The following is a 14,081-nucleotide window of genomic DNA, read 5'->3' on the forward strand; positions in this document are numbered from 1 at the left end:
ACGCACTTTTTGTACGCCCATATAATAACTTTCTTTCCTGTTCTGCTAATGTTTAAGGGTGAACGCCTACTCGGAATAAAATGTCTTTGACAATTTGTGCTAGAATGCTCAATCTAATTCCCCGCATAACATCTCTGCAACTGCAATACGTAACTACAGTGGCTATTACACCGAGATTTTGACAATGTATAATACTCGTAACTACTACTCGTACTCGTACTACTAAGTATCAAATAATTGTATTGTATGCGCCTCTGTTGGTAACGCGCGAAACATATATGTTTCTTATTTGTTACAGGGGCTTGAGACAAAATCACTTTTCGGCAGGTGTGACCCACTAACGTCAAACGAATTTATATGGAAACGGTCACGTGACAAAGCGTGGCTAATGTCATTTCCATATCGATGGCTGTTATTGGCTAGGTTAACAGGTTTAACGATAAATATTGCGAGATTTGTCCTGAAATGAAAGTGGTTGAAGATTTTCTCGAACGCTAAGTGCTTTAACATTTGTTACTATATTTGTGGTCCCTAAAAAGAAACAAACAAACAACCTACAAACTTTAAAGTAATTATTGATAAAATTTGAATTTAACGAAAAATTATAATTTTATAAAATTTTATAAACAAGGCACCACCGCGATCAATTTAAAATTATATCAATCTATTATTTTTAAAGTTTTTGAGACATTAATCTATATGAGTTTTAAGAATAAGTGTTCTGTATAAAAATATCCACCTATTGTATGTAAAGTTCTGTTGCAAATACGTTCGTCAACGCTTTACCACTTATTTATCCCGTGTACGACAGCCTTAGTAATATAATTTGCAAGCGATCATTTCACCCGGGGAATCTCACGTTTTTGTTGATTACATTTCTCTAATATTACATTTAAAGTATTGCATACGAATTGTCATATATAAATACACGATTCAAATGATGTTCTTAGACTAATGAATAGTAGATAACTGTACACAAATTGCGTATTATTAATGAAGGGAAATCTTCTGACAGCAGCATTTTATGTCGGTAATAACGTCACACATTTATGCGAAGTCCTCTGAAACACCGACACTACAATGTAAGCTGGCTTGAGTTAGGAGCGTCATTGACGTCTTTTGTTACGACTTACTTAGGCTTCACTTTCCACTATAAAGGCAATCAGGTGAGCCATAAAAATATATAGAAAGTCCACTGGTGCACAGTTTGAACCTACGACCTCAGGGATGAGAGTTGCACGCTTAAGCCACTAGACCAACACTGCTCGTAATATGTACGTAGAGTAATAAACATTCATGTACACGTGATAGTGGATAGATACAGGCCACTTATGATAAAATCTTTTTAATAATAACCTCTTTCATAAAACCTCCTTTAACATCGAACAAAACAAGCTTCTGTTACTGTCATAAAAACAAAACACCCGATCTCCAGCCGAGAAGATATCATTAATTAGTTCACGACTCCCTCGACCCTCAACCCTTATAATTAGATGAGGAACAAGAACTCGCTAGGATCTGTGGATGGCTAAGCGTGAGTCCTCTCTCAAAAGAAATTAATGTTCTAAATTCAAAATGGTTTTTATGTTGTTTTACGAAGGTATAAAATAGTATTAGTTGATTACCCTCTAGATGAGCCTTTTATGTGGGTTAGACTATGCTATTAGATTAGACATAGGTTTATGAACGCGTCGTATCTAGTGAAGAAAAATGAATGCTATCAAAAACATATCTTGTAAAAAGTCTCGCAACTCAGTTCTTCTACCGTAAAAAGTTGTGAGATCCATGTAATACCAAATCTGTTAATTTATTCAGTACCCCTTAAAGGACCTTCTGTCTTAAATTATTACGTAATTAGCTAACCTAACATCATCATATAGTGACTATATCAATATTACAATTCCTTTATGTTTTTTAATAAATACAATGACTTGGTCTTAGATTTAGATTAAATTGTTTAGTCCGATTGTCAAGTCAAAGTTTACATCAAAAACAGCTTTCTAATTTTATCCACAAAGAAGTTATAGGGGGTCGAAAATGGCTGAACTGCTTCGAGAAAAGGATGGATCGGCCGTCCCGTTTTATTTGTTCGAATTCGCGGGCGCACTGTGGCTTTATAACAGCCTTGCGATTCTGTAACTCACTTTTCGAACTCACACAACGGTTTTTGCAGCGGCGGTCGCGCTCAAATCAGTCGTGAAGCAGTCATTCTATGATTTGGCATTCTGATAAGGTGGGACCTTGTAGTTTATTGTTTATCAGAATGCCAAATCTTAAATTGACGTAGTGCACTGTGTGTGCACAGTGAACTTTAGTGCACTCTGTCTTAAGAAAAATCTGCCACTTATGGAAACGATAAGTTTACCTACACATGTAAATATTTAAACTAGATAACAAAGTGGCGAAGGATCCCTAAAAATATGCGCCGAGTGCCTCATTTATTACTGTTTAGTAATATTGTTTTTTGTTTAAATAGTAATCGCTTGTTTAATATGAGAAATGATACCCAATTTATTATTTTTAATTTACGGCTCCATATTTGAATAGACGATGTGATTTATTACCGGACTCTCAAATTGGATTGAAAATTAGTTAATATTTCTATATCTAATTAACAAAATGTACTAAAAATTTAATAATATATATATTTTACCCTTTATGGTATTACAGATGACTGTTTGTTCTATTTCCAGGTAGACAACTATTGACTGGGATTTAAAACTTGAGTCATGTGCAGATGTTTTTTTATTTATTTTTTACAAAACATATATACACTATCCTTACAGTACTTATCCAATACGATGATGTCGAAAACAAAAGAATATGAAATATATAGTTAATACATAAGATAATCAATATCGCCACTGTGAACCTTTCTCTGTGAACATATAAAGTCGATAGTGTCGGAGACAGTATTCAGCAAGCGCAACGTCTTTTAACTTCAACGTTTTCTTCAAAAACCCTCAAATCTTGACCTTTGACCCCGACTAACATTTGTAGCACACTTAGGATCGATGGGGATTTTAAAACCTTTATTTGTAATGGTAAACCCCAGCTCTCCACTAAAATTCAGCTTTGCGGGAATTTTTGTTATTTCAAATGTATATATTGATGATGACCGGACTATTTGTTAACGGGGATCTGTGCACTAGACTGGTTCTGCCGCACATATCCCCTAGGTACAAAGAAACCGAGTTCTTGGAGAACACTTGGGTTGCTTACCACCCCCCGTAACTCTTTAAGTAGATAGTTGGCCAACTGTAAGTCGCGTCTTGTTACACGCGAAGATAAATAATGTCGTGTACCTACATTAACGGATATTATAGATGCCATAATAAACTAAATAACATCAATAAACGTTTACATACAAAATATTATTTTAACATGTGGATATGAAGCATGTATGTTTTTACATTAGCATTCAATTTACGTAGAATTACTTAAAGCAATTACTATTCATAGTATTCTTTTAGAGCTCACAGCTATCCATCAAATAAATCATTGTAGCGCTTCTCCATCTTTATTGGATGTAACTGAGATTGATTGTTCATGATGTAACATGAGATACCAATATGAATAAGAATCGCTTGTAGATAATCGGTGTAGTAAGCTAAAATAGTATAGATTGAGCTACTATAATGCATGGGAACATGGATCTTATGGTGGTCAAGTGATCGGACTAGCCTTTCTCTTGGTAGTCTGGTAATTGTTAAGCGTAATTCGGTATAGCAGCGTTAAAGGTATAGTTGTTAAGCATTTGTTAGCAAGTCTTCCACGCTACCATTTCAATAACTCCAAGGGTTTGAGACAAAATCGCTTTACGAAAGTCCCAGTGGTTTACTGCGCTGCACACTTCTCAAAATTCAGACGTCATGACAGATGACAATAGACATTGACAGTTCGTTCTGATGTTTATGTCACCTTTTTTAAATGTTCACTTAAATAAACATTTTGGTTTTCTTACTTATAAAAGATGTTTCGATGAGAAATCGTGTTGTACACAACAATTAAGTTTACCTGTTCATAGTTGTTAAGAATTTGTTAGCAAGTTTTCCACATAAACGTTTCAATAACTACAGGGGTAAATCACTTTACGAAGGGCCAGACCAACTAAGGCCAAACGAATTTGTATGGAAATGGTCACGTGATAGAGCATTAGTTAATGTCATTCTCAAAAATTCCTTTGGCGATCGTGAGTTACGCCTACCGTAAAGTGATTTTGCCTCAAGCACCAGTAGCTTACTGCGCTGCACACTTTTAGTTAGTTCTCAAAATTCACATGGCATGACAGCTGACAATTTACAGTTTGTTTATGTCAACTTATTTTCAAATGTTCACCTACATAAACATCTTTTTTCTATATTTTGAAGCGATGTCTCGATGAGACATCGTATTGAACTTTTAACAAATATGTTTACCAGTTCTTTTATAAATTACAGAACAGGCTACACTCCTATGCCAAACAATTTCTTTAACTATAATGTTTTTAATTTCCGCGGATATCAATAATCTCCAATTAGTAATATATCCTGTTGTACTGATTGTAAAATCTATTGAGTTATCAAAAATCATGCGTTATAGCACGTAGTTAACTTGCAATTTGAAAAGCAAACTACGATTTCAAATAAAATTTTATGTTTGCAAATTGTTCACGCACATAACAATTAATCGATCAATGGACCTAATCGATAACTATCCAGTTATTTCAATTGTATTTTAACAAAATTGGGCGTAAAATGCGAAAATTTTATCGCCGTGTGAACTTAATGACTAAATTTGATTAAAATTGTTTTCATCTCATACATAATCAAAAGTATTTTATTAGTTCTATAAAACGTTCGCATGTGAACTTTACCCCAACACACATACTTTGCTAAATTAATAAAATAAAAATGTGTCTTCATTATAAAGTATGCATTACAATGTGTAAAATCTGGGAGTAAAAAATACCTGTGTCAGGGTTCCCAGCTCTTCCATAACAAAGTAAATTTTTTTAAAATTATAATTTTGAAACTGTTTACAACAATTTCTTATGTTTGTTTATATTTTACGCGTAACACACGTGAGTGCATGAGTGAGCGTGACTTGTATGAATCTGTAACTGTAATCTGTATGTTAGGTAAAGTCATCTAACTCGTTAATCGATACTAATTAATGTAATTTTTTATCTAAATGAAGCAAGGATTTTATATTTTTGTCCCAACAGCTTTTGCCCAATTTTATTGCAAGAATCTTCGTCCATTGAAACTAACGTAACAGATGTACTAGGCTCCCATGAATCAAAGGGTAGAAATAATAGACGTCTCAAATCGATTAATTATAAGAATTGATTACTGTTGGGCGTGGCAGTTAACGATAGTCGGTTGAAACATTTCATAACCGTCTTGTTAACTTCTGGTCTTGGTATGCTGTAATTACTGCTTCATAATTGTAAAAATCCAAATTTAATTAAAAACTTGAGTATATTAATCAATGTTAAAATGCCATATTCGTTTTTTTAATTACGTAACGATTGTAAATAATTATTGAATCGTAATCGGCATTTAAATTAAGAAATAAATGTGGTAATTAATCATTCGTAAACATCTAAAATCAATTGTTCGGTTGTGTTATGTTAAACGTTTAACGACACTACCTTTGTAATATTTGCTTTTTATATTTAAAAATAATACAACCCGTCTAAATTATTTCTTTACTTAGTACGTTAGTAAATTAATGTTGATAAGGAGTTTGTAACTGGCTTCAAAAAACAGAAGAATATTTTTTTTTTTGTAAAACGATACTAAAAGTGGTAGCGTAGAACGAATATTAATTTTTCACCTTAAGGTCGACATTAAATGATCCTGGAAGAAGCGATGAAGCGTTTTGGCGAAGTTTTATTGAGACGTTGGATTTCAGAAAGCACAAATTAATAATGGCATTTATTTATACATACTTGAAATCACTGTTCAACGTCGGTTAAAGGAAAAAAAAACTAATACAATAAGAACCCACCCACTTCTAACATATTTTTTATAGTTTTTTTTTCTTTTACGTGTATATAAATTTTGTTTGGTTTTAAAGTTTTAATTTTGCATTATGTTTATATAAATAGCATAGTTCCACGTATATACCTCAGGCCGAGCTACGCTCGCCAAAACAGCCTGAGCTGAGCTGTAAAAGCCCTTTAAGGCCAACAGCGAGATTTCTTACAAAAAAAAAAGGTATATGAACCACTGAAGAGTATCTGGTCACCCACAACACGTGTGTGTGTTAGGGTGTTAGCGGAATAACGTCTGTATGATTAGCTACTGTATAATTTTGTCATTTCAATAAATACATAAAAATAAACTTCACGATATCTAAGTACAGTAATGTAGTCATTTATTAGCTCTATCGGGTTTGATAATTGATTACGTATGTTTTCTTACGCAGAGCAGCAGGTGTTCAATTCATATTAATTGGAGGTAAATGTGAAAGATTTAATACCATTAACCTTTCATTTAATCAGTACTTTTAAGGCGATAAAACATTGTTACTATAAGCTAACTCTTTCTAGATGTGAAATGTAAAAAAAACTACAGAAACTGAGAGCGGGAAATGTTGGAATATACCAGGTACCTATTGCTATTGCGGAATTACATTTTTCGTGTAGGGTATCTGACATTTTACCTTTATTTATGTGGCCCCTAACTCCATAAACACTCTTCTCCTCCATCCAGGGCCACGTGGCGCTGCGTGGTGTAACCCAGCGCCTCACCTAGTTGTACTAAAACTTTTAAATAGGTGGTGTATATTCCACTTTCATCTCGTCCCTTATGAGTAAGTTAATTAGAATAGAATCTTACCTAGATTTAAGTCAAGAAGCTTCGACAGATTCGGAACCTGAACTTGAAAAGCAATTTTTTTCAAGAATACCTTTCAATTAAACTATGTCTTCAAATTCCAACTGTTGCTATAAATCAAATATTCCGGGAATTAATTATAAATCGTTGGTTCGGACGCGCCCAATTCACACGATTCCGTTATTATAAAATAGCTATTTTAGCTCAAGTTTTTATAAAAATCGTAATTAGATTTGGCGAGTAGCCGCCCATCGCTAACCTTTGATTGTGGTGTAAAATTGAAGATATCGCGATTAACTGTAGTAGTGTAGGTTTTCTCTATGATTAAGATCCAAATTATATTAAAAAGTATTTGCTGAAAAAAAGTAATCAATATTTAATAAGTAAAGATAATATGTAATTATACTTATATTGTAGTTTTTATAAAATTATTATCGGCAAAGTAAAAATTAGACACATCAAGTATTAAATGGTTTATAAATCACTTTATTAAAAAAAAAAAAAATTGGAGCTACAACCTTTTAGGTCAGCCTTGCGATTCTGTAACTCACGTTTCGAACTCACACGCGGTTTTCACAGCGGCGGTCGCGCTCAAATCAGTCGTGAAGCAATCATTTTATGTTTTAATAATTTTATAAAAACTACAATATAAGTATAATTACATATATTTTTAGGGCTTTAGGTTTTTGTATCTGTGTCGGGATCATTTGTTTTTTAATAGGCAAGTGGGCGATCGGCCTTATGTGCCGCTACGCCGCGCGCTGTCGTCTTTTTTGGGTGTTGCATGCCTGTTTCCTCAAGTACAGCGAGTAAAATGCGTACACAGACATATAGTCCATAAGTGCACAGCTGAGGTTCAACCTGAGCGATGAGAATCGAACGCTAAATCCACTAGGCCAATACTGCTCACTTTATTCTAGTAATCGTTAAATTTATTCATGTTACACATTTAAATACCCGGTTTTCCGGTATTTGACTGATTGTGTTTTTTTTGAGGCACATAATTAAATAATCCGTGATGAAAACCATAATATTTTTCATAGATGTAAAGTCTGTTTTATAATAGACAATATATTAATTAATTTTAATGATAAGCTTGTGTTTTAGACCAATTTCTTTATTATACTGTAGCCAGAAGGCGGATCCATAGTCAGGATAAGAATTATATTCAGTATACATAAAATTAACTTCTTACTTATTTGTTTTATTAAAGGAATCTAAATTATATCTTTCATATTAATACTATTTTTATTAGCTTCCAACTTAGATTTTTAAATTAAGAAACGAATTCTGTAATGCTTTCATAGCTTATATAATATAGTTAACGCATCTTAGTTTTGAAGGATGTAATAATTGTTAAAATCACATTTAAACTATTGGTTTGGGTTGAAACAAAAAACGATTGGCTCATTAAAAAAAATTGCACAGATTAAAATGCGGCAGCTCCGTGCCAGCTGCTCCTAGTGGTCTAAGATCCCGCTATACAACGACCTTCACCGAGATGCTTATTTAATGAAACTTATTTTATATTTAATTTAATATGTCAATAAATATAATCCATATGGGTTGCCTAGCAAATTTCAGTCCAGAGTTTTTTTATGAATATTAAAAAAATATATTTTTTTAAACATTTCACCGGTATGATTATTAGATAAATTCTATACCAATCGAAAGTATGAAGCCCATAGAAACGTTAGGTTGTTTTTAATCAATTAATTATTTATGTGTATATTTTTTATGTGACACTAAAGTATATATACATCTTTAGTATAAAAGAAGGTTATAGTGATACATATATAATACTACCCTGATTAAAAATATTGATTGAAAAAAGTTCAAAAAATTTACTACATGCAAATTATAAAAAACTTTTTTTTTTTAAATATTAATTAAACATACTCTGGACTGAAATTTGCTAGGCAACCCATATGGATTATATTTATTGACATATTAAATTAAATATAAAATAAGTTTCATTAAATAAGCATCTCGGTGAAGGTCGTTGTATAGCGGGATCTTATACTATAGACGTAGATCTGTGTTTCAGTATAGTCTGTGCGTTTAATAAACGTAGATTCAGACAATATAGACTATAAGTCTTACCTTAAAGCAACATTATAATTGAATCGTAGATTAATAACTCTTTTGAAATCAATTGGGCCCACGCTCTTCCCACGGATACATGATCTTCAATAATTGAATTTCTTATTGGATTACATTTTAATTAGATGTGATTAGATTATTAATGAGTGTCAATGTATTGTTGGCTGATTGATGGTGGTCTAACAGTTAGCTATTTCATGCAGTGATGAGTAATGAGTGCATGATTGATTGCGTTGTGGTTGGTGAAAGCCGAAATTGGATTGTTGGGTATCGATTTTTCAAATGAGATTCGCGTACGCTGTACGATACTCGAAAGTAAAAATAAAAAGACAGTAAAAATGTGTTTATTTATTATAAAAATGTGTTAGATTTGGGAAATAACAAACGTTAACGTTAATAGTTAATTATATAACAAAAATATTTTTTTTAAAGTACCAGAATGGAACTATTATAAAATATCAATTATGTATGAAAGTGACAAGGTTGTGATTTGATATTTTAGAATATATATGAGCATCACCATCATCATCATCATCATCGTCACGAATTAATTTGTAATAAAATGGCGAGAAGGGAGCCTCATGGGCGGCGTAGTAAGTGTAAAATATTTTCTTTCAAAAAAAACTTGATAACTCCATAAATTTGCGAAACAATTATGTCAACTTTTTATAATCATAGACTTTTTATTTTCATAGAATAGCAGTTAAAATAAAGAACAGAAATGCAAAAACCTACTCTCTCGTATTCATTTATCAATACTTCTGTTTACATCTGAGATTCTTTAATTATCATTTAGCCTGCTTCGCTGAAACGTAATGGGCTTTCGGGCATTTTCAAATTAATGCTCGGCGGTAGTTATGTAAATTAGCGAATTGATTTTAATGTTTTCACTAAATTAATCTTTTTCACATGCGCATGCATGGTTTTAACATTCTACAAATGTGTTAACGTGTATAGATATTAACCCTTTTATGCTTATAAATCCCTCTAATTACACTATTTATACCTGAATTTTCGGCTCATTCTATGAAATCATATTTACGCTGTGATGAAAAGGGACAGATGAATTAAGACGGTGTAATGAGACTGATTTATTTTTTTATGAATAAAAGGGTTAATACATTTTGTAGTATGTTAATACATGCCTACGCATGTGAAAAAGATTAATATTGTGAAAACATTAAAATCAATTAAATACGAAAATTAATGGAGACTTAGCTACATTAGCTGTTTAATTCTTCATTTAATTTGTATAATTTTCCTAACAGGTTTTAACCGCTCCTGTCACGACTAGCATAATCCTTTGTTTACATGGGTTAATTAAATTTAATAACCAATAAAAGCTCTACCACAATTACTCCTCCATTATAATATGCAGCAGCTGTTATAGCTAGAGATTCTATATATAGCCATTTCTTATATGTTTTGGACATTTTCCCATAGCCTTTTTAACTTTTCAACCAGTGTATTTTAAAAAAATTTCCGCTCTGTAGTTTCTATATGAAATAAGTAAATAAACGTATATACAGAACCAAAACCATAAATTTATGTTAAAGGGTGATAAATAAAATACAGCAATAGTTTAATTTCTTTTATTTTATACTGTGATATATGGTAAAGGAAACAAACAAATGAATTTAATCTAAATAATTTTTACGGAAATCCATGCGTTTCTTTGGAACAAAATGAACTTCCAAATGCTTAGTACACGTTGAAATCTTAATTAACAATTCATAGTCGTTAGTTAACAATTTCAATTTGTCTCAACATTAACATAGTATGTAATTAATACTGATTAATCTTGAAGAACATTTACCCTATATCTATGGAATGTTGCGAACCAGATTTCTACAGATTATTGCAAGCCATTTTTGAACAGCAAGATGCGCGAATTACAGTCTATTTTTTACACTGTTTATTCTCTAAAAGATGTTATTATTTCATTTATATAGAATCTAAGACCGTAACGCGACGATCTCTCAGTCAAGGAAGACAAAGACTGTCTATTGGGTAAGGAACATTCAGGCATATTGCAATATAACTTAAAAAGGGGTATAAATTTAATCACACTTGAAAATATCTAATACTAAATTTAGATATGTACATCTATCTTAAACTATAATAAATATAAGGCAATAATTGGACGGATGAAGTTACAAACATTATTCTAAATAACACATCTATAAACTTAATAAAAATACACACAGACTCAAAGGCACTATTCAAAATTCGAGTTTTAAAACCTTATTTTGAAGTAAGTTAAAATACAAAGTAAAATCGTTCGACCGTTCGTAGTTTTTTTTAAATATAAATTTCGTTACTTAAAACTTACTGGTATGTCTTTCCTTATTATTAAAAATCATAAAATTGAACACCAATGTAAATGTGCAACCCTTGTAAAACAGCCCAATATTAAAATTACTTTGTGCGCGCTAAAATTATGAACACGGTGTTTTTGTACATTGTTATATACAGGTATAATAATAAATATAAGTAGTAAACTGTGGAACTGTCAAGATCCAATTTAATCGTTAATATATTCTATTCTATTGTCTATATTACTGTCATCGTTTTTACTCTGTTGAGCGTTGTGCTTTTTATTTAGTCGAGTCTTACAATATGGCGTTAGACCAGTGATTCCCAACCTTTTTTCGACCATGCCCACCTTAGCCTTTCTAAAACTCTTATGGGGAAGCTCTCAACATACACAATTTTTATATAAATAATTTAAATGTTCACTTAAGAAACTTAAATGGTAGGTTTAAGGAAGAAATTACTTGGAAATTGTTAATGAAAAACAGTAAGTAAAAATTCAAAGAAAAGTGAAATTCAAATTCGAAATAAATTTAATAAATTTTTAAATAGCCCCCCTTAACAATAGAATTGGGACGTAGGCACCATGTTGGGAAACACTGCTTTAGGCAATCGCAAAAGTTATTCGACGACTCCTGCTAGGTTTTCAAACTAGACACATCGCGGCGTCCGGAATTGCACAAACCGCTTAACGAAACCACTTTAAATATCACAAAGTTCAGCTGATCATGTCTGTGTGATGTCTTTGTCTGAGAATTTCAAGTCGTAATTCGTGTTCTCTTGCCGCCATCCGAAGCGCAGCAATGCTGGAACTCCTACGCTCGACTTCAGGTGCTTGGTTGGGGGGTGATTCGCTGCCAGGGGATATAGGAGGAGATACGGGAGGTGGGTCGGGGGATTGCCGTGGTGGAGCTGTGAGTCCAGCGAGTAGCGAGTGGAAGGGAGGCGTTGATGTGTACATGGGAGCGCTGAACATGGGCGGGCGGGAAAGAGACGCGTTGAGGTATTGCGATCCAATCACTGGGGCGCTTGAATATCTGCAAAAATTACATTTTATTAATACAGCGTTCCAGCAGTCCTAAAAGCAAAAACGGGTTATGTTAAATGAATATACTTAGTAACATATTTACGAGTATTACTAATACATAACAGCAGTCGTGATCGGTGAAAGACTCTCATCGGTCAAATGTACCTACTCGCGTGAACCAAAAATGAATAAATATTTTTAAGACTGCATATTATTTCAGATCAGGCAATGAAATCTTTGCCAAATGTAGTGTGTGAAAGGTGACTGTGTTTTAGTTAGATTAATAGTTTCTCGATATTTATTTGTCGTAGCTACTCTAATAAAGGGCCTGTAAGCCTATAGAGAGATACATTAAGGTAAGTTTACTTTCGTCACAAAAGTAAACTCATAGATATTAACAAAGGCGCTGGTTGTTCTAACCTCATTGGTTGAATTATGTAAAACCTTTTTTCATACTCACCGAAAAGACGCTAATGCATTTGCATCAAAAGGTTTTCTAAAGCCAAAGCTGATTTGGGAGAAAGGGTTTGGCATGGAAGCGACCACTGATGGTGGGGGCGGAGCACTACCACCCAAGTAAGGGTTGTAGGGGTGCGCTTGAGGCCCGACTTTCTCTTGTTTTCGCCATTTTGCCCTTCTATTCTGGAACCAGACCTATAAAAAACGCTGTATTAGCTACCGTTTAATACAAAAGAAGAAAAGTAGGCAGAAAAGCGAGAACAACACACAATACAATCATCAATTTTAAAACTATTTCTTCTTCAATGTTCTTAGGATTATTTTGAATTTTTATTATACGTTTCTAATTGTATTAGTTCAGTGCATATAGTGACATCATACACTAGAAGTTATTTCGCTATAGAGTTATGGCTAAGCCATTTTACGTAAACATATGAAACCTGGAAACATTATACATTAACTCATACTAAATTTTAACCGTGAGAAACGAATTATAAGACCCAATTTGTAATAGTAATTTATATTTATTTACTATTTATATCACGCACCTGCCTTACTTTGTTTCAACCCCAAATATGGAGAGCCAAAACCTCGCGAACGAACTTTTAATAAAGTATTGCCAAGACCCCCGTTGATTGATTTCGATTTATCGTTCAGTTAATTAAATAATTTATGGATTATTTCGGGTATGACAAAGAACAATTTTAATTATCTTTTATGTTTTTACTAGCATATTTGACCACCGATTATTTTTTAATTTAATTATGGCGTGGGCATCATTTTCGACGTCTTCGTTCGAAATTTGTATGTCTGAGAAAAATTTTCGGGTTCGAAATTTAAAATACTTTTACACTTAGCGGGAAAGGTAGTGGTACAATGAAAGAGTTATTAAAAAGAATTGCCTATTACACGCTATAGGTAGATATTTCGAAATATTTTTGTATTTGCGACTTCTTAGGGCAATTGATCGAATCCTTATATATATATCCCTCCTTATAAAGTATGTATCAATTAATTTAAAAATATGAACAAAATGCTCTTTTTAAATCAACTGAGCCCAAAACTTTATAAAAAACAGTATGAATTGGCACTGTCCAATTACTGAATTAATGATGGGATACAGATATTAAAGTAATTACAACTTTCTTAATTAACAAATTCATACTTTTTACGCCTTCATTATATAATATCATGAATGCAATTTTAATGATTGGTAATAATAGGTCAAAAGAACGAATAGTGAAGTTGATTGATTTGTATTCAGTTAAGTGCTGTATAAAACATGAGCTTTATGGCAAAAACCACAGACATACCTAAAGAGCAGCAATAATTATGTAAAATTTCATTTTATGGTG

The 14,081-nt window shown here is 32.5% G+C and overlaps 1 protein-coding gene across 2 annotated transcripts in view; it reads right to left on the reverse strand.

Moving 5' to 3' along the window:
- Positions 1-10,505: 10,505 nt before the first annotated feature.
- The window catches only part of LOC125051214 (homeobox protein aristaless-like), a 56,934-nt gene continuing 53,358 nt past the window's right edge, over positions 10,506-14,081 (reverse strand). For both annotated transcript variants that reach the window (XM_047651420.1, XM_047651421.1), the window contains exons 4-5: positions 12,728-12,921; positions 10,506-12,277 (exon numbers count right to left, since the gene is read on the reverse strand). In XM_047651420.1, coding sequence (XP_047507376.1) covers positions 11,959-12,277; positions 12,728-12,921 — 513 coding nt within the window. In that variant the 3' untranslated portion in view covers positions 10,506-11,958. The remainder of the gene's footprint in view (positions 12,278-12,727; positions 12,922-14,081) is intronic.

Source organism: Pieris napi, chromosome 7 (assembly GCF_905475465.1).
Source record: "Pieris napi chromosome 7, ilPieNapi1.2, whole genome shotgun sequence".
NCBI classification, from domain to species: Eukaryota; Metazoa; Arthropoda; class Insecta; order Lepidoptera; family Pieridae; genus Pieris; species Pieris napi.